General features: G+C 46.8%; 1 protein-coding gene across 1 annotated transcript in view; it reads right to left on the bottom strand.

Moving 5' to 3' along the window:
• The window catches only part of MYO1H (myosin IH), a 202391-nt gene that overhangs the window by 7990 nt on the left and 174723 nt on the right, over window positions 1–19678 (bottom strand). Inside the window, exons 17-24 of the mRNA XM_002823726.4 lie at window positions 16019–16099; window positions 14779–14884; window positions 13250–13367; window positions 7372–7485; window positions 5268–5344; window positions 3827–3895; window positions 1729–1813; window positions 562–721 (exon numbers count right to left, since the gene is read on the bottom strand). Of these exons, the coding sequence (XP_002823772.4) occupies window positions 562–721; window positions 1729–1813; window positions 3827–3895; window positions 5268–5344; window positions 7372–7485; window positions 13250–13367; window positions 14779–14884; window positions 16019–16099 (810 nt within the window). The remainder of the gene's footprint in view (window positions 1–561; window positions 722–1728; window positions 1814–3826; window positions 3896–5267; window positions 5345–7371; window positions 7486–13249; window positions 13368–14778; window positions 14885–16018; window positions 16100–19678) is intronic.

Below are 19678 nucleotides of genomic sequence, written 5' to 3'. Positions count from 1 at the left end.
TCACTGCACTCCAGCCTGGGCAACAGAGCAAGACTCCGTCTTATTAAAAAAAAAAAGTTTTAGGTACAAAGATGTGCATTGCAGCACCATTCATAATCATGAAAACTGGAAACTTTTACTGAAAGCAGTGTCTTTCCTGTGGGTCACTGATTTGGGAACATGCTCTCAGGGAGCAGGAACAAGGGTATGAAGGGGGAAGTAACTGTAATCCCAGTTACTCAGAGGGGCTGACACACGAGAATCACTTAAGCCTAGGAGGCAGAGGTTGCAGTGAGCCAAGATCACGCCACTGCACTCTAGCCTGGGTGACAGAGCAAGACTCCATCTCAGGGAAAAAAAAAAAGAGTGCTCTGTTTAAACAACCTCCAGTGGCTTTATAATGCTACCAAGGACATCGCAAATTCTGAGGAGTTCAGTTTCTTGTGCAGCATCCTTGGGAAGAAGGGCTTTGCCAGGGCAGCCGTTTCAAGCCAAAGGGAGGCAGCACAAAGACATGCAAGAGTTAAGCTTCGTCAGTGCCCGTGTTACATACAACACTGGAAATCCCAGATTAGTCCTTACATTTTCCAAGATGCCAGGAGGCCTCAGCCAGCTCTTGTCCAGGACAGTCTTTGGAAGGTGATACCGGAGATTCAAGATGTAATTCTTCCGCACAAACACGATAAATTCCTCGTTGTCAGGACAGAGGGGTTTGTTGCGACTGATGAATCCTTTAATGAACCTAAAAAGGAAAATGTTTTCTTACTTGTCTGGACCATTTCTTCACCGAGATTTACATTCTCTTCCCCCTTCGATTCAGAGGTGGCCAAAGTGCTAGAGGCTGTTGAGACGACCACGTAGGCCACAGGCCAAATCTGCCCCACATATATGTTCGATTTCACCCACACGGCCTTTTGTTTTGTTTTGAGGAGCTTTAATTAGCTGTCAATTTAAAAAAAGTTAGGAAGCAGGGCATAAAAGCCAGATTTCAAGGCTGGGCATGGTGGCTCATGCCTGTAATCCCAGCACTTTGGCAGGCTGAGGCAGGCGGATCATTTGAGGTCAAGAATTCGAGACTAGCCTGACCAACATGGTGAAACCCCGTCTCTACTAAAAATACAAAAAATTTAGCCGGGTGTGGTGGTGTGTGCCTGTAATCTCAGCTACTTGGAAGGCTGAAGCAGGAGAATCGCTTGAACCCAGAAGGCGGAGGTTGCAGTGAGCCGAGATCACACCACTGTACTCCAGCCTGGGCGACAGAGTGAGACTCCGTCTCAAACAAAAAAACAAACAACAACAACAAAACCCCAAAAGCCAGATTTCAGCGTTCCTTGAAAATTCAAGCCATCTGGCTACATTTCCCCACAGCAGCAGTAAACTGGAATGGGCTAGTTACTGCCCCACCTTGAGGTAGACTGAGCGTTCCAGTTTGCTGCAGTCTCCACCATGCCCTGTTGTCTTATCCCAGCTCATGAGACTCACTCACTTTACCTGCCTGACATCAGAAGGCATTTGACTTTGTGACTTTTGAGCCAGGCTAAGAGAAATTCCAAATACATTGAGTTGTGATCACCATCAAATTCAGCTCAGAGCAAAGGGATGGACCTGAATTCCAATGGCATTCTGAAGGGAGTTTTTCCTTTCTGTACAAATCCAAAAATCACAAAGAACTCATCTACCTCCATGGCCATCCCCTGCAGGGTACCAGCATTTAGTGACCTGTCCTGTCTGTTGTACCTGAGAACTTACTTTCTGATAATCCGCACAGCCCACTTTCTCCTTTGGATTGCCTTCCGAGCCAGGGCCCCACGCCAGTGGGCTTCCAGTTTGATGGCTGAAAGAATTCACTGCTGGCATTAGAAGGTGAGCACAATCGTATGGAAATACAGGCTTTTCCAGAAGGCTTTGTCCATTCAACAAACATCTGGACGCCCACCGCAGCACTCTGTTAGCCTCAGAGATGGAAGGTCGGATGAATGTCATCAGTTCTTACCTGGGAGCACTCAGGCAACAACTGAACCAGGGGGAGACAGAACAGAGGGGGCTATGGAAGGTTTCCAGGGAAGCCCCGAAATTACATGAGGGAGTCATTTTCCCAGGGTCTTTTTCAGCCACAGCAATGGCACTTGTGATGGTACAGATTAGTCTTACCACCATGTTTAGTCTTACCGGGGTTTACTTTTAGTTGTCTACATTTAAAAATTGGGGTACACAAACAAACTAGGGCACATAAAACTTAGGTTCTGGCTTGTTTCCCAATTTTTTTTTTTTAAGACGGAGTCTTGCTCTGTCGCCCAGGCTGGAGTGCAGTGGTGTGATCTTGGTTCATTGCAACCTCCACTGCCCGGGTTCAAGCGATTCTCCCACCTCAGCCTCCCAAGTAGCTGGGATTACAGGTGTGCACCACCACGCCTGGCTAATTTTTTTGTGTGTTTTTAGTAGAGACGGGGTTTCACCATGTTGGGCAGGCTGATCTCGAACTCCTGACCTCAGGTGATCTGCCCGCCTCAGCCTGCCAAAGTGCTGAAATTACAGGTGTGAGCCACCATGCCCAGCCTGTTTCCCAATTTTTAAATGCTCTTCAGATTTTTTGATTTTTGAGTATTCAGATTTTTAAAACACTTTTCTTCTAATCCTCAGAACAGCATTGTTTCTATTACAAAAAAAAGCAACTTGAATCAACCCAAACGTCCATCAACAGAACAGCTAAGTTGTGGCATACTCATAGCTGAGGGGCTGGCCCACTACAGCCTGCCACTTGTTTATGTAAATAAAGTTTTATTTCAACATGGCCCTGTCCATTCATTGACATATTATCTAAAGCTACTTTCCTGCTACCATGGCAGACTTGAGTTACTGTGATGGAGACCATAAGACTCCCAAGTCTAAAATACTTCCTATAATGCTGACCTCTGCTACAGTGGAATACTATGTAGCTATGAGCAAATGAATAACTAAATCTACACACATCTCCTGGTTGAATTTCAAAATCAATTTGGAGTGCAAAAGTGTCACCCAAAATACCAAGAGTATACCAAGAGTATAGTTTTCTTAAGTTTAAAACATGCCAAATTATAAACAGATTATTTAGAGATACATCATAGATAGTGAAACTATTAAAGAAAAACAAGAGAATGATTAATGCAAAATTCAAGAGAGTGGTTACTCCCAAGAAATGTATGCGTATGGGTGGGAGTGTTGTTTGAGAACATGACTGGGGAGGGACAAAAAAATGGAAGGGCTTCAAGGGTACTTGTATGTTTGAAACCTTTTTCAGAAGTTATTCTTTTATGTTTTTGAGACAGGGTCTCACTTTGTCACCCAGGCTGGAGTGCAGTGGTTCTATCATGGCTCACTGCAACCTCCACCTCCTGGGCTCAAACAATCTTCCTGCATCAGCCCTCCAAGTAGCTGGGACTACAGGCATTAACCACCACGCCTAGCTAATTTTTGGGTGTTTTGTTTTGTTTTGTTTTGGTAGAGACAGGGTTTCACCATGTTACCAAGGCTGGTCTCGAACTCTTGAGCTCAAGTAATCCACCCGCCTCAGCCTCCCAAAGTGCTAGGATTATAGGTATGAGCCACCGCGACTGGCCCACAAAATTATTCTTTAAATGTGCACATATTGTAGGTCCAATAAAACATGCCTGTGGAACACATACAGGCCACTATGTTATAATCTCCAATCAATAAGGTAAAAATGAGAAGAGGCCCCAGAACTGGACCCCGAGATAGCCCCACACCAAGGTTTTAAGGATGAGCAGGGGGAGAGAACTCACAAATGTGTCCCCAGGTACCAAGCAGATGAGAAAAGGAGCAAACTCGTTTGTTTCTATTTAATTCTTACCTGCTTGTCTTTTTTTCACGTATTCTCTCCTTCCTAGGCAGCGTTTGTATGTGGCTTGGATTCTTGCAACTTAAAACAAAACAGACGTTTTGGTGAAATGGCTTTGCATTTGTGCATCTTTGTGGTTGTGACCTCCCAGGGTGTTTGGGGGACAATAGAAGGGGGAATCAAAGGCCTGTGGTGTAGTGATGTTTCAGGAAGCTATTTCAGCACTGCAGACCTGAGAGCTGGCTGGTTACATGACACCTGGCTCCCAGATGCTGCCTGGGAACTGGAGTTTCCTTCCTGCCTTTCCTCTTCCCAGGGTAAGGAACAGACCTAGTGCTAAGAGCCCCCCACTTCCATGCCAGGCATTAGATTTCATTCTCATACCCCACCCCACAAGGCAGGCATCATCAGCACACTTTATAAATGGGCACGCAGGCTCAGACAGATGATGAAGACGCTTGCCGGGCAACACAGCTAAGGAGGAGCATGAATCCATGTCTGATCACAGAACACTCTCCCTCGGCTTCTACATCCTGCATCCACCTCCTCCACACAGCAATTTAGGTCCTATCAGAGGCCAAGCTCATCAAGAGACTTACAGAGCAGCCATGTCCTATTCCTTGGGAGCTGGTTAGAGATGCTGGCTCAGGCCCCACTGGCCTAACTGGCCCTTCAACTAGATCCCCAGCCATGGGTGCCCACTGCTACAGAGGTCAGAAAATGAGACCACCAAGCCTTGAAGCCAGACAGACCCACGTTCAAACCACAACTCGGCTGCTTACTTGCTGTGTGGCCTTCAACAAGCTACCAACACCTCCGTGCCTCAGTTTCCCTGCATAGAAAGCGGAGACGATAGCACCTATGTCACTTCCCTCACAGGTCTGTTCTCAGAACAGAATGAGACCACGGTTTAAAGGACTTAGTGTTCACCTGGCGCACAGCAGGCCCTCAAATGACTCAAGCGTAGTTCTTGACAGACCTGTTACATTTCAAAGGAGACGCTCCCTCCCCCCGCGGTTTTGATTTTTTACTTTTTGCATTTCCCCATCTAACTTTTCTCATTGACCATTCCCAGCAAACACCCAGGCTGCAGGCTTTGAAGCTAAACTTTCCGACATCAGACATGCAGACAAGTGAAGTTTTGGAAACGTTAATTTAAAGGGGCTGGTCTCTCACGGTTTTACACCCTAGTAGTGAACAACAGGATCTGATCCAAATGAGAACTCAAACAGCGGAACAACGTTTATATATCTACCTGCATCTGTGACTGACCTCCAAGCACTCATTAAAGCAGAAATTCACAGGGATCTTATCATAATCCCATATCTCGTTCCTAGTTTCCAAAGCGAATGCTTCTAACACTATATCAAACACCCGTGTTTAAGATTTACCCCCAAGCTCTACTTGTTCATTTCATATTCTATTGAAATCAGGACAGAAAAAGAAATCATACCTAGTTGATGTTTACTAAATTCAAAGGCATCTTCGGTAGCAAACAGAGTTCTGGGGAAACGAATGAATATTTTGGTTCTAGAAGTGAAAAGAAATGTTTCTAGTATTAATTGGTCAGTTTACCATCTAGTGGGTTGGACGGTGCCCCCTTCAAAAATGCATTTCCACTTAGAACCTCAGAATACGATCTTATTTGGAAATAGTGTTTGCAGATGTGATTGAGGTAAGGATAGAAATGAGATCATCCTGTAATAGGGTGGGCCCTAAATCCATTGAGAGTGTCCCTATACACACAGAAAGACACAGGGAGGAGCCCACGTGAGGACGGAGGCAGAGATTGGAGGGACACAGCTACAGCTAAGCAATGCCAGGAGCCACCAGAGCTGGAAGAGGCTCCCGCAGGAACGTGGCCCTGCCAACTCTTGATTTTTGGATTTCTGGCCTCCACAACTAGGAGAGAATAGATTGTTTTAAATCAGCCGCTTTGTGATCATCTGTTACGCAGTCCTAGGAAATGAATAAACCATCCTAAACTGAAGTTGCTTCAAGTTATGTTGCTGGGCTTTAAAGAGTGACGACAAAGAATATGGGTGTTTTTTTTGTTTGTTTGTTTTGTTTTGTTTTGAAACAGAGTCTCAGTTTGTTGCCCAGGCTGGAGTGTAGTGGCGCAATCTCGGCTCACTGCAACCCCCATCTCCCGGGTTCAAGTGATTCTCGTGCCTCAGACTCCCGAGTAGCTGGGATTACAGGCACCAGCCGCCACGCCCAGCCAGACAAATAATGTGAATCTAAGCTTAAAAGATCACGCCGGGCGCAGTGGCTCACACCTGTAATCCCAGCACTTTGGGAGGCCAAGGCAGGTGAATCACCTGAGGTCAGGTGTTTGAGACCAGGTTGACCAACGTGGTGAAACCCTGTCTCTATTAAAAATACAAAAATTAGCCCAGTGTGGTGGTGTGCACCTGTAATCCCACCTACTCGAGAGGCTAAGGCAGGAGAATTGCTTGAACCCAGGAGGCGGAGGTTACAGTGAGCTGAGATTGCGCCACTGCAGCCTGGGTGACAGAGCAAGACTGTGTCTTAAAAAAAAAAAAAAAAAAAAAAAGAAGATCACATTAGCCAGCAGAGAGGTTACAAATACTGACCTCACATTGCCTGCCCAACCCCAGGCCTGGTGAGGGAAAGTTCCCAGGGCAGCCACTGGGGGCAGCAGTGGATGGTGCCTGGTGATCCCACTCTCCCTTGTCCCTGTTCCAATTTATGGAACAGGGGACAGATGGATCCCACCTCTGACCTCTATGCCCTGCCTCCCTCAGGATGTGCTGAGCCTTGCAGAATCCCCTTGGAGATCTGGATTGAATAAGTAACTGATCCTTGGAACAGGCCCAGAATAGGAGCCTAAAGATGAAGAGAGGCCAAGGCGGCCCAGACGACCATGTAGAACTGGGAGTTAGGAGTCAGCGGGGAAAGCCCATGAACACGATCACAGGCAGAGATCTCTGGAGTGGGGAAGCCCTGCCATCGGAGAATAGATCTTCATGCTGAAGCACGTTTCCCTGCAACCTCATTAACCGTGACCAAAATGACTCACAAGACGGACTCGGATCTTCCCGATTCATGTCCCTTGAGTTGTGCCTGAAAGCTTTCAATGTGTACGAAAGTCTCTGCTCATGGACAACTACAACTGTACAGTTAAGAGTTCTAGCACACCATTTCTGAGATGCTACAGATGATCTCACATTGTCTAGGTCCCAGTGGCTCCTCTGGCAGGTCATGCGTACATGGGAACAGTGAAAGAATCCAGGCACACAGAGGTTAGGTGGCCCCTCTGGTTCCCTCTTTGTTTTGCTAGCAAGGAGGCCCATCTGCTAAGTCAGTTTAGTGCGGAGGGTTCCTTTATAACTTCATCTCCTCCCACCGGCAGCACCATAGCTCTTCTAAAGAATTAAGAGCTGCATTTACATTGAGTAGATTAAACATAAGTCTTGCAAATCTCCATAAATCCCTAGGAATCGAGTCTCCAGGCTCTAGATGGATACGGATCAATGCGTAAAACCCTCTGATGTCAAGGAAAGAGACCATTTGGTGGTCTTCTGGTCACTTACTTGCCTAACTTGTATTCCTCGGGTTTGTAGCCGATGTACTTGATCAGCCGTTCCACGCCCTCTGCTGGAGGCCCGTGCCAGTGCGGCCAGGTGTCTGGGCATAAGGACTTGTACCTAGCAGGAGAGGAGATGGACCTGCAGAAGCTGTGACTGTACCTTCCTCTAGCCCTCCCCGACATCCCCGGCCCCAGAGGCCTGCTGAGCACTGCTGTGGCATGTCAGCCACTCAGTGTATGTAGTAGTCCCATCACACGAACTTTCTCGAATTCAAAGATGGGTACTTTGCAAGAAAGAAGAGAGAAACTGTTTCAATATGGTAAGGAGTATGACCTGTCTTTGTAGAACAATGACATCATCAGATGCTCAACCCAGTGACTCAATTCCACTCATAGGTATCTGTCCAAGAGAAATGAAAAGGTGTCCGAACATTCATACCTGAATGTTCATAGCAGCCATTGGGTGTAGCAGTGCATGGTGCTATGATTCATAATAGCCAAAAGGTGGAAACAACCCAGATGTCCATCAACAGAAAACTGAACAGACAAACAAATGTAGTCTAGCACCAAAAGAAAAACTTCTATGCTTGAGACCAGGTATGGTGCCTCATGCCTGTGATCCCAGCAATTTGGGAGGCCAAGGCAGGAGGATCACTTGAGGCCAAGCATTTGAGACCAGCCCAGGCAGACCCTGTCTCTACTTTAAAAAAAAAAAAAAAAAAGGTCAGGCGCGGTGGCTCAAGCCTGTAATCCCAGCACTTTGGGAGGCCGAGGCGGGCCGATCACGAGGTCAGGAGATCGAGACCATCCTGGCTAACATGGTGAAACCCCATCTCTACTAAAAATACAAAACAAATTTAGCCAGGCGTGGTGGCGGGTGCCTGTAGTCCCAGCTACTGGGGAGGCTGAGGAAGGAGAATGGCGTGAACCCGGGAGGCGGAGCTTGCAGTGAGCCGAGATTGCGCCACTGCACTCCAGCCTGGGCGACAGAGCAAGACTCCGTCTCAAAAAAAAAAAAAAAAAATTTTTTTTTTTAGCCGGGTGTGGCGGTATGCGGCTGTAGTCCCAGCTACGCAGGAGGATCGCTTGAGTCCAGGAGGTAGAGGCTTCAGGGAGCACTCCAGCCTGGTTAAGAGCGACCCTGTCTCAAGAAAGAGTAGAGAAGAGAAAGAAAGGGTTCCATGCTTGGGAAGTGATGAGGGCTTCCCCCGCCCCCAGGGGTAATTTTGGCTCCAGTGTTAAGAACCTGATTCCAGCATGCAGTTCCCTTCTACCCTGCAGTCCCTGGAAAGAGAACCTGATGTCTGTAGTATAATGAAACAAGTGAACGCAGAATTCAGAAGTGCAGATGGATCAAGGCTGGAAGCGACACAACCAGAACCACTGGCATAGAAAGACAATGCCTGGGTTCCAGCCCAGCTCCGGAGCGGGAGGAGTCACCGCCTCACCTGTGTGACACGAACAGTAACAGGACCTTCCTCATGGGGTTCTCATGAGGTTTGAACGAGATAATACACACTAGGTATTTGGTCCCAGTCCAAGACTCGATGAGTGCTAGCAGTGGTATTCCCAATATGCTCCTTCCTTTCATATTATGTTTATGTTATTTATTTTTGAGACGGTGTCTTGCTCTGTCACCCAGGCTGGAGTGCAGTGGCACAATCTCCACTCACTGCAAGCTCCGCCTCCCAGGTTCATGCCATTCTCCTGCCTCAGCCTCCCGAGTAGCTGGGACTACAGGCGCCTGCCACCATGCCCGGCTAATTTTTTGTATTTTTTTAGTAGAGACAGAGTTTCACTGTGTTAGCCAGGATGGTCTTGATCTCCTGGCCTCGTGATCCACCCACTTCAGCCTCCCAAAGTGCTGGGATTACAGGCGTAAGCCACCGCGCCTGGCCTCCTCATATTATGTTTATTTTAAAATCAGATTTTTTTTTTTTTTTTTTTTTTTGTTGAGATGGGGTCTCGCTCTGTCTCCCAGGCTGGAGTGCAGTGGCGCGATCTCGGCTCACTGCAAGCTCCACCTCCCAGGTTCTAAAATCAGATTTTAAACTGTTAAAAAAATACATGTATATATATTTTTGATACAGAGCTCACTCTGTCACCCAGGCTGGAGTGCAGTGGCACAATCTCCACTCACTGCAAGCTCCGCCTCCCAGGTTCATGCCATTCTCCTGCCTCAGCCTCCCGAGTAGCTGGGACTACAGGCGCCTGCCACCATGCCCGGCTAATTTTTTGTATTTTTTTAGTAGAGACGGAGTTTCACTGTGTTAGCCAGGATGGTCTTGATCTCCTGGCCTCGTGATCCACCCACTTCAGCCTCCCAAAGTGCTGGGATTACAGGCGTAAGCCACCGCGCCTGGCCTCCTCATATTATGTTTATTTTAAAATCAGATTTTTTTTTTTTTTTTTTTTTGAGATGGGGTCTCGCTCTGTCTCCCAGGCTGGAGTGCAGTGGCGCGATCTCGGCTCACTGCAAGCTCCACCTCCCAGGTTCTAAAATCAGATTTTAAACTGTTAAAAAAATACATGTATATATAATTTTTGATACAGAGCTCACTCTGTCACCCAGACTGGAGTGCAGTGGTGCGATGTCAGCTCACTGCAACCTCTGCCTCCTGGGTTCAAGCGATTCTCCTGCTTCAGCCTCCTGCGTAACTGGGATTATAGGCATGTGCCACCACGCCCAGCTAATTTTTGTATTTTTAGTAGAGACGGGGTTTCTCCACGTTGGCCAGGCTGGTTTCAAGCTCCTCACCTCAGGTGATCCACCTGCCTCGGCCTCCCAAAGTGCTGGGATTATAGGCATGAGCTACCATGTCTGGTGAAAAATATTTTTATTTTCCTGGAATTATACTTTATGAGTATGTTCTTTAAGGGTATCAAGTGTCCCATGTTCTTCCTCTGTTCAGCCACCTACACAAAGGTGCAGGATGTGTGCTTCCCGAACTCCAGTGAAAGCTGGAGAAGACGGGGTCTCCACCACCCCCAGGGGACACAGCACAGCCTCAGGCCCTGCTTTCATCCATGCAGACCTTGCCCAATACCAGCAAGCACCACCAAAGCTAGACAGATATGGAGGGGCTGGGGAGAGACCCTAAATGCCTGCAGGTTGGAGGGACTAGTACCTTCTGTCCTCTTCAACTTTATGATATGGTTGCTCCCTGATCAAGGGAAGTGGTGCCAGGCAGGTGCATGGGATTCGGCCATCTCCAGCTCGGTCCCATGAACCTCCCCCTGCCTCTCTGTCCCCAGCCACAGACCAGCTGCCATGCTGGCCTCTCAGCTTGCCCTGGAGCCTGCTCCCACCTCCAGGCTTTCCTGCCTTGATTGATGTTCCCTGAATGCTATGGACTGATCGTCTGTGTCCCCACAAAATTCATATGATGAAATCTAACTCCCAATGTGATGGTGTTAGGAGGCAGGGCCTCCGACAGGTGATTAGGTCACAAGGGTGGAGCACTTATAAGTGAGATTAGTGCCTTTATGAGCTCATCTGCCCCTTCAACTATGTGAAGACGCAGTGAGAAGGCACTATCTACAAACAAGGAAGCTGGCCCTCACCAGACACTGAGTCTGCCAGTGCCTTGATCTTGGACTTCCCAGCCTCCAGAACTGTGAAAAGTTTCCGTTGGTTAGAAGCCACCCAGTCTAGTGTTTTGTTACAGCAGCCCAAACAGACTAAGACACCAAATGTCCTCACGGCTCACTCCCTCACTCAGAGAGTGACCCCCTTACCTAAGGAGGGAGCCTGGCCACTCTTTCCCCTTAGCTGGATTCACTTTTCTTCAAATAACATATCCCTGCCTCGCCTTATGCAGTCACCCCTCAGTATCTGTGGGGAATTGGTTCCAGGACCCCCATGGATACAAAATCCACGGACGTTCAAGTCTCTGATAAAAAATGGCATAGTGTTTGCATATAACCTGAGTACATCCTCCTGTACACTTTAAATCATCTCTAAATTACTTATTTTACCTAACACTATGTAAATACTATGTAAATAGTTATTAGACTGTATTGCTTTTTAATTTGTATTATTATTGTTGTATTGTTATTTTCATTGTATTTTTAAAGCATTTTCAATCCATAGTTGGGTGAATCCTTGGATGTGGAACCCGTGGATGTTGAGGCCCAACTTTATATCTTTGTTATTGTTGGTCTCCCCCATAGAAAGTAAATTCCATGAGGACAGGGATGGGGTCTGTTCTGTTCTCTGCTGTCACTCCAGCAGCTAGGACAGTGCTAGCTCAGACAGCTGCTCACCAGTTTTTTTTTGTTTATTTGTTTTGATACAGAGTCTCATTCTATCACCCAGGCTGGAGTGCAGTGCTGTGATTTCAGCTCACTGCAACCTCTGCCTCCCGGGTTCAAATGATTCTCATGCCTCAGCCTTCTGAGTAGCTGGAATTAAAGGCATGCGCCACCGTGCCCGGCTAATTTTTGTGTTTTTAGCAGACACAGGATTTCACCATGTTGGTCAGGCTGGTCTTGAACTTCTGACCTCAAGTGATCTGCCCACCTCGGCCTCCCAAAGAGCGGGGATTACAGGTTTGAGCCAACATGCCCAGCCTGCTCACTAGTTTTTATGGAAAGAATGAATGAGCATCAGACAGCAGCAAAAATAGACAAGAGATATATGAAGTTCAAAAAAACACAGGTAGATGGGAACATCAAGTGTGTATGTGTTTGGGGGGTGAGTGGGCAGTGGCTGTTGCCCCTGCCATCTGCCGCAGAAGTCAGATTTGGGATGAGGATGAATGAATAAGTAGCTGATGGGTAAAAATGGTGGGCAAAGGAGGTACATCCAGGAAAAATAAATGCAAAGAGTCTCAAATGACTACACTCAAAACATTAGGTTGAACCACATGAAATTTCTGCTATTCAACCATTCTGACCCACCAAAGTGACCATTTATTATGCTTGAGAGTGTGTTGCTATTTTGGTAGCATAAATTCACACACAGCCCATCATTGAAGAAGTGTTGGTGTATAAGCAATTTGGGGGATGGTGAGAGTAGGCGTAGAAATAGTTCATTAAATCTTTACAAACTCCCTGAGCCCAGACAATTTAATCCTACAGATAAGGGAAATGACAGGTCACAGCTATAAGAGAATGAGGATTATGATCCAAGTTCATGTGGTTTGAAAACCCATGTCCCCACCGCTAACCTGCTGCTCTTGACAACCCGTTGAGCTAAGGCACTAAACCAGGCCCTATGGTCACAAATGGACTTAGCTTCCCCTGCTAATTCAGAGGCCTGTGGGGCACTGCCCACGGCTGCCCCCTGGTGGCAGATCTACGCACTTGGCCTTGCCTTTTACTGTAAACAGTCAGGGATTAGTGAAATGAACAGAAGATGGTAAACTGAATTTTTGTGAGTTTTTTTTTTTTTTTTAGACAGGGTTCTCATTCTGTCACCCAGGCTGGAGTGCAGTGGTGAGATCTCAAGTTCACTGCAGCCTCAACCTCCCAGGTTCAGGTGATCCACCTCAGCCTTCTGAGTAGCTAGGAGTACAGATGTGCACCACCGCACCCAGCTAATATATATATATATATATATATATATATATATATATATATATTTATAGAGATTGAGTTTTGCCATGTTGCCCAGGATGGTCTCGAACTCCTGGCCTCAAGCAATCCTCCCACCTCGGCCTCCCAAAATGCTGGGATTACAGGCATGAGCCACCGCGCCCAGCCAGAGTTGGGTTTTTATGTTCTCCCAAATGTTAGCGTTTTTAGGTGTCATAACTACATCAGTTAAGAACCAAACTGAGCCTTCCTAAGGGATGCCATTTTATTTACCACTAAATCCCAGAGATTCTCACGTAGTAGGCACATGACTATTGGCTTCAGATCAATAAAGCACATTTTACCTTTGCAAGAAATGCTCGTATTTCCTTCGGTATGCAAAGCCAGCCCGTCTCACCCGCAGGTGCTCCATCAGCCCCAGGTATTTGATCTGATGCCTTATAAGGAAGTCATCAAATTTATCTTCGGAGAAATAGAACAGAGAATGACAGGAAAGGATCCCATGGCTTCATTTCAACCAAGACAGATCACAGGCTGCAAGCTGAAGTTCAGTGGGCTGGGTCTGACCCCAGACTCATTTCGTGAGGTCTTAATTTTTTTTTTTTTTGAGATGGGGTTTCATTCTTTTTGCCCAGGCTGGACTGCAGTGGCACAATCTCGGCTCACTGCAACCTCTGCCTCCTGGGTTCAAGTGATTCTCCTGCCTCAGCCTCCCGAGTAGCGGGGATTACAGGTGCCCACCACCATGCCTGGCTAATTTTTGTATTTTTAGTAGAGACGGGGTTTCACCGTGTTGGCCAGGCTGGTCTTGAACTCTTGACCTTAGGTGATCCACCCGCCTCGGCCTCCCAAAATGCTGGGATTACAGGCATGAGCCACCATATGCCCAGCCCAATTGTGTTTTTTAAATGGGGGAATTTTATAGGAAATAATTAAACTTCTGGTTCCTCTGAAAAGTCCTGAGATCTGGCTATCCTGAGGCCAGAGTCCCACATGGCAATGGCTGGCAGGAGAGGAGTAGCGCTGCTGCCCATTTAGACAGAATGTGCCTTCTCCAGTTTGCCACAGTCCTCCCCACTGCCTATTGCCTTACAACCTGTCTGCTTCACTCATTTGCTTTTCCTGCCTAGCCTCTGTGAGCCTCTGATGGTCCATTACAGTTCATTATAATGGTTCCTAACAACTACATTATAGACCATGGCAAGAGCTTAGAAACTACCCGAGTCATAGATCATTTTCGAAGACTGTTCCTTGGCTGGAAAAGAGTGATGTTGACTCCCCTCACCTCTGACACCTGCCTGACTCAGCTGTGTTGCTCCTGAAACTGACCAAGCTCTGAGCAATGCTCACTCTGAACCACCAAAGGCATTCATTTACCTTCTATTATTATTATTTTTTGAGATAGCGTCTCACTCTGTCACCCATATTGGAGTGCAGTGGCACAGTCATGGCTCACTGCAGCCTTGAACTCCTGGGATCAATTGATCCTCCCACCTCAGCCTCCCAAGTAGATGGGACTACAGGCACGTGCCACCACACCCAGCTAGTTTTTGTATTTTTAGTAGAGACATGCCACCATGCCTGGCTAACTTTTGCATTTTTTGTAGAGACGGGGTTTTGCCATGTTGCCCAAGCTGGTCTCCAATTCCTGGGTTCAAGTGACCCGCCTGCCTCAACCTCCCAAAGGGCTGGGATTACAGGCATAAGCCTGTAACACCTGGCCAGCTTCTATTATTTAGAAAGGAAAATGATTCACATCCAGAGGACATCGAGCAAGCTTGTGGTGGTGTTTAGGATCCGAACCCACTGCCACCTTGCTTTGCCTCCCCAGCCTCCTTTCCCTGAGCCCAGTTCATAATGATCCACAACTCACTGGGTTCTTTCCTGTCATTGGGCTTGATGCAACGGATGTAGGAGGGCTCCTTAGAGATGAGGATTTCTAGAAGGCTGCTTAGACTGTTTTTAAACTGAGTCCCCACCTGCAGAGAGAGAGAGAGAGAGAGAGAGAGAGAGAGAGAGAGAATAAGCCAGAGAGATACTGCTGCTTCCAATGAATGCAAAAAGACTGGCCAGGGCTCAAGGTGTCTGCCCTATAGAGCTGCACTATTGACATATTGTCTTCCTAGTAGCCATCTGGCCCATTAAGAGGTGGCTTTGGATGTCCTGACCTGAGAAGGCCAAGCTTGGTCTGGTCATGTGGAAGCTGGACAAGCATCTGTCTAGGATGCCTCACTTGCTCAGCAAAGACATGGTGAGTGCCCAGCAGGAACCAGTTCTGCCCCTAGGCCTGTCATTCTTTTCCATCTTCCTTTGTGTTTCTTTGTTGACATGTGTCCTTCATGATGCTGGTATTATTATAACTTATTTGATGGTATTTTCTTATACCCTCTCCCACTAGATTGTAAGTCCCTTGAGGGCAGGGACCTCATCTGGCTTGTTATTGCTAAACCCCTATGCCTGGCACAGTGCCTGCAACATATACATAGTAGGTGCTGCTCAATGAATGTCTGCAAATGAACAAACTGGGACTAAACTTGGAACATGAATATCACATTCCAAGTTAATGTATATATCATAAGCCACGTTCCAAGTAATTTTTTAAGAGACAGGGTCTTGCTCTGTCACCTAGTCTGGAGTGCAGTGGCATAAATCATGGCTCATTGTAACTTCAAACTCCTGGGTTCAAGGATCCTCCTGCCTCAGCCTCCGAAAGTAGCTGGGACTATGGATGCACACCACTGCACCTGGCTAATTGATTTTTTCTTTCTTTCTTTTATGTTTTTAATGCATCCAAGTTTTGTCTGACTGATTTGTTTTTATTTTTATTTTTATTTTGTAGAGACAGGGTCTCATTATGTTACCCAGTCTAGTCTTGAACTCCTGGCCTCAAGCGATTCTCCCACCTGGGCCTCCCAAAGTGCTGGGATTACAGATGTGAGGCTCCCAAAGTGCTGGGATTACAGGTGTGAGATTACAGGTGCATATATTTAGTAGAATCTGTTAGAGAGTAATACTTCCAGAAAAGGGGAAGGTGGCTTAAAAAGCGCAGGTAGTTGGTGGTCATCTCACCCTCTGGTGAGATCCAATTTTGCATGGGTGTTTTTCCCACTCACTGTTGGGGGCCTCCTCCGGTTTTCTAACTCGGCCAGCAGGAAGCATTCCCTCAGGATAACGTTCTTGGACTTGCACAGCACCTGTAAGTGAAGAGAAATGAACACCACGTTCGCTGTTTCAGAAATCGCTACAGGGCCGTCAGGACGGCTCACAGAGTGTGCATGAAGCAACAGAGCCATCTGCTTCCTGAATGCTTGAAGACGTTCCTAATGTAAAGAAAGGGGAACAACACAGTCAAATATGGAAGGCCATGTTCACATTCTACATCCACTGCTTTCTCTGCTTGCTGAGGCCAGATGTTTTTTCTCAGACATTGTTCCTGGTTCAGTGCAGCTGCTTCAGAATAAACTGGCTCTTTAAGAAATGATCCCAGGCCAGGAATGGTGGGGCTCAGGCTTGTAATCCCAGTACCTGGGGAGGCCAAGGCAGGAAGATGGCTTGAGCCCAAGAGTTTGAGACCAGCATGGGCAACATGGCAAAACCTCATCGCTACAAAAAGTTAGCCAGGCATGGTGGTGTGCACCTATGGTCCTAGTTACTCAGGAGGCTGAGGTGGGAGGATCACTTTAGCTCACGAAGTCGAGGCTGCAGTGAACTCTGATTGCGCCACTGCACTCCAGCCTGAGTGACAGACTGAGACCCTGTCTCAAAAAGAAAAAAAAAGAATGATCTCCAAGATAATGGTGTTAAGTGAAAAAAGCAAGACACAGAACCACACATAGAGTGTGCTATTATTGTGCAAAGAGAAAGAAAAAGAAAAAAAGAGATACACATACATACATCCTGTGTGATCCCTGGAAGGACACACAATACAAAGGTGAGAGCAGTTGGCTCTCGGGAGAGAGACTTGCTGACATGGGACCCAGGGCACTAGCTTTTGGACTGTTTGACTTTCGCCCCTGTGCATGTATTTTTTAAATAATCTATATCACCAAAAGTCCTTAATTTTTAAAAATATTTAATTCTTTACCAGAAAAGTATTTTCCCTACATACGTAACACGGAATATTATTCCATCTTCAAAAGGATGATTCTGACATATTCCACAACACGAATAAACCTATGCTAAGTGAAATAAGTATTATGCTCACTATGCTAAGTGGAATAAGCGAAGTGAAATAAGCCAGTTGCAAAAAGAAACACACTGTCTGATTCCACTCATATAAGGTCCCTAGAGGAGTAAAGTTCATAGAGGTAGAAAGTAGACGGTATTTCCAGGGGCTGCTGGGAGGGGGAACAGAGTCGTTGTTTAGTGGAGACTGAGTTTCAGTTTTGCAAGATGGAAAGAGTTCAGGAGATTAACTGCACAACAATGTAAATCTACTCAACACTATTGAATTGTACACTTTAAAATGATTAAAATGTGGCTGAGTGTGGTCACTTACGCCTGTAATCCCAGCACACTGGGAGGCCAAGGCGGGTGGATCACCTGAGGCCAGGAGTTCAAGACCAGCCTGACCAACAAGGTGAAACACTGTCTCTACTAAAAATACAAAAAAAAAGTAGACTGGTGTGGTGGCATATGCCTGTAATCCCAGCTACTCGGGAGGCTGAGGAAGGAGAATTGCTTGAACCCCAGAGGCAGAGGTTGCAGTGAGTTGAGATCATGCCACTGCACTCCAGCCTGGGTGACAGAGTGAGACTCTGTCTCAAAAATAATAAATAAATAAGATGATTAAAATGCTAAATTTTATGTTATGTATGTTTACCACATCTCAAAAAAAAATTTTTTTTCTTTTTTTTTCAAGACAGGGTCTCACTCTGTCATCCAGGCTGGAGTGCAATGAATGGCATGGTCACAGCTCACTGCAACCCCCACCTCCTGGGCTCAAGCAATCCCCCCACCTCAGCCTCCCAAGTAGCTAGAACCACAGGGGTGTGCCACCACACCCAGCTAATTTTTTTTTTTTTTTTTTTTGGTAAGGATGGGGTTTCACCATGTTGTCCAGGCTGGGTTCAAGCTCCTGGGCTCAAGCAATCCGCCCACCTTGGACTTTCAAAGTGCTGGGATTACAGGTATGAGCCACTGTGCCTGGCCCCCCAGTTTTTTTAATTGAATTTTTTTTGTTGTTTAACCCATTGCAGTTCTAAACCTACAGTGATATGGAAGAGTAATCTGCAAATAGTACAGAAACAAATGAGAAGTGTTCCATCCTGAAGTCAAAAAGTTCAAGGAGCTTCAGCCCTGGTGGGTGAAGGGAGAGACTTGGAGACTTCTTTCGTATGTGATGTCCTCTCCGTGGACTGGTTTGTGAAGCTGATGACCATGACACCAGAGGGGAAGCCGTTAGAGAAACGCTGTCGCCCATTTGTTAACCAGACACGTCCACTCCCGTGTTCTCTCCACAGCTACTCCATGAGGCGGACAGCAGCAGCCCCACTTCGCTGATGGGAAACCTGCCACACGGTCCCCAGCAGGGAAGGGCTGGGCTGGGACTCAGACCCGGAGAGCGACTGTCTGGTGGATCCAAAGTTAGGAGTTGCTCGTCTACCCTGAGTCCAAAAAGGTTGAGACAAGCAGTCCCAGAAGTGGTAAAGAAAGTTTGGGAAGGCAGAAAAAACACTCCTGAGGTGACTGTTCACCTGCTCACTCCGAAAATGTTACCTTTAGGGTTAAGCTTTTTATAAACCAAGATAATAAAATCTAATTTTGCACAAAACAGTTAACTATTTTAATACAAAATAAGGGCCTTAAAAACTCAAGGTTTTAGGCATGGCGCAGTGGCTCATGCCTGCAATCCCAGCTTTGGGAGAGTGAGGTGGGAGGATCACTTGAGGCCAGGAGTTCGAGACCAGCCTAGGCATCAGAGTAAAATCCTGTCTCTACAGACAAAAAAATTAGTTGGGTGTGGTGGTGTGTGTCTGAAGGCCTAGCTACCCAGACTGAGGCAGGAGGATCACTCGAGCCCAGGAGGTTGAGGCTGCAGTGGGCAATGATGACGTCACTGCACTCCAGCCTGGGTGACAGAGCAAGACCTTGTCTCAAAAAACAACAGCAGCAGCAGCAGCAGCAACACTTCTCAGATTGATGAGATATATGGAAAGGCAAAGAGATTGGGAATTCCGTCGGCGGCCCTGGGGACTAATACCATCTCCAGCCCCCACCTCATGATGTGACCTTGTGCAAGCTGTGACCTGTCTGGGTCTCAGCTTCCTCGTCCTCAGATCATGTCACCCCAGTATATTCTCATAACACCAGAATGAAATCTCTACTTCCCCTGTGGACCTGCCTCTGCTAAGCTCTCAGCCCCCTCTCCTAACATTTCCCCTCGTCCAGACCACAGGACCTTTGCACATGCTGGTCTCTCTACCTGGAATAACTTCTGATCCTTCTATGGCCCAAATCATTCTCATTCAGGTTTTAGCTCAAAGTCACCTCCAAGGGGTGTTTTCTCTAATCACTTAAATTAAAAATGTCCCCTTCAGTCACAGTTCCTTGTTTATTCTCTTTATAGCACTTCTCACTAATGGATAACTTATTTGTGTATATATTTATTATCTGCTTCTCCAACTCCTGACTGTAAGCCCCATGAGAACAAGAACTCCATCTTGTTCACTGATGACCTCCAGAGCTGGTGCCCGGGGGGCATCATACACATTTGAATGGTTTGTTGAGTGAAGTGTCCACACAGATGATCTTGAATGTCTCTTCTGGCCATG

Source organism: Pongo abelii, chromosome 10 (assembly GCF_028885655.2).
Source record: "Pongo abelii isolate AG06213 chromosome 10, NHGRI_mPonAbe1-v2.0_pri, whole genome shotgun sequence".
Lineage (NCBI taxonomy): Eukaryota > Metazoa > Chordata > Mammalia > Primates > Hominidae > Pongo > Pongo abelii.
This window is presented reverse-complemented; position numbering and strand designations above follow the sequence as displayed.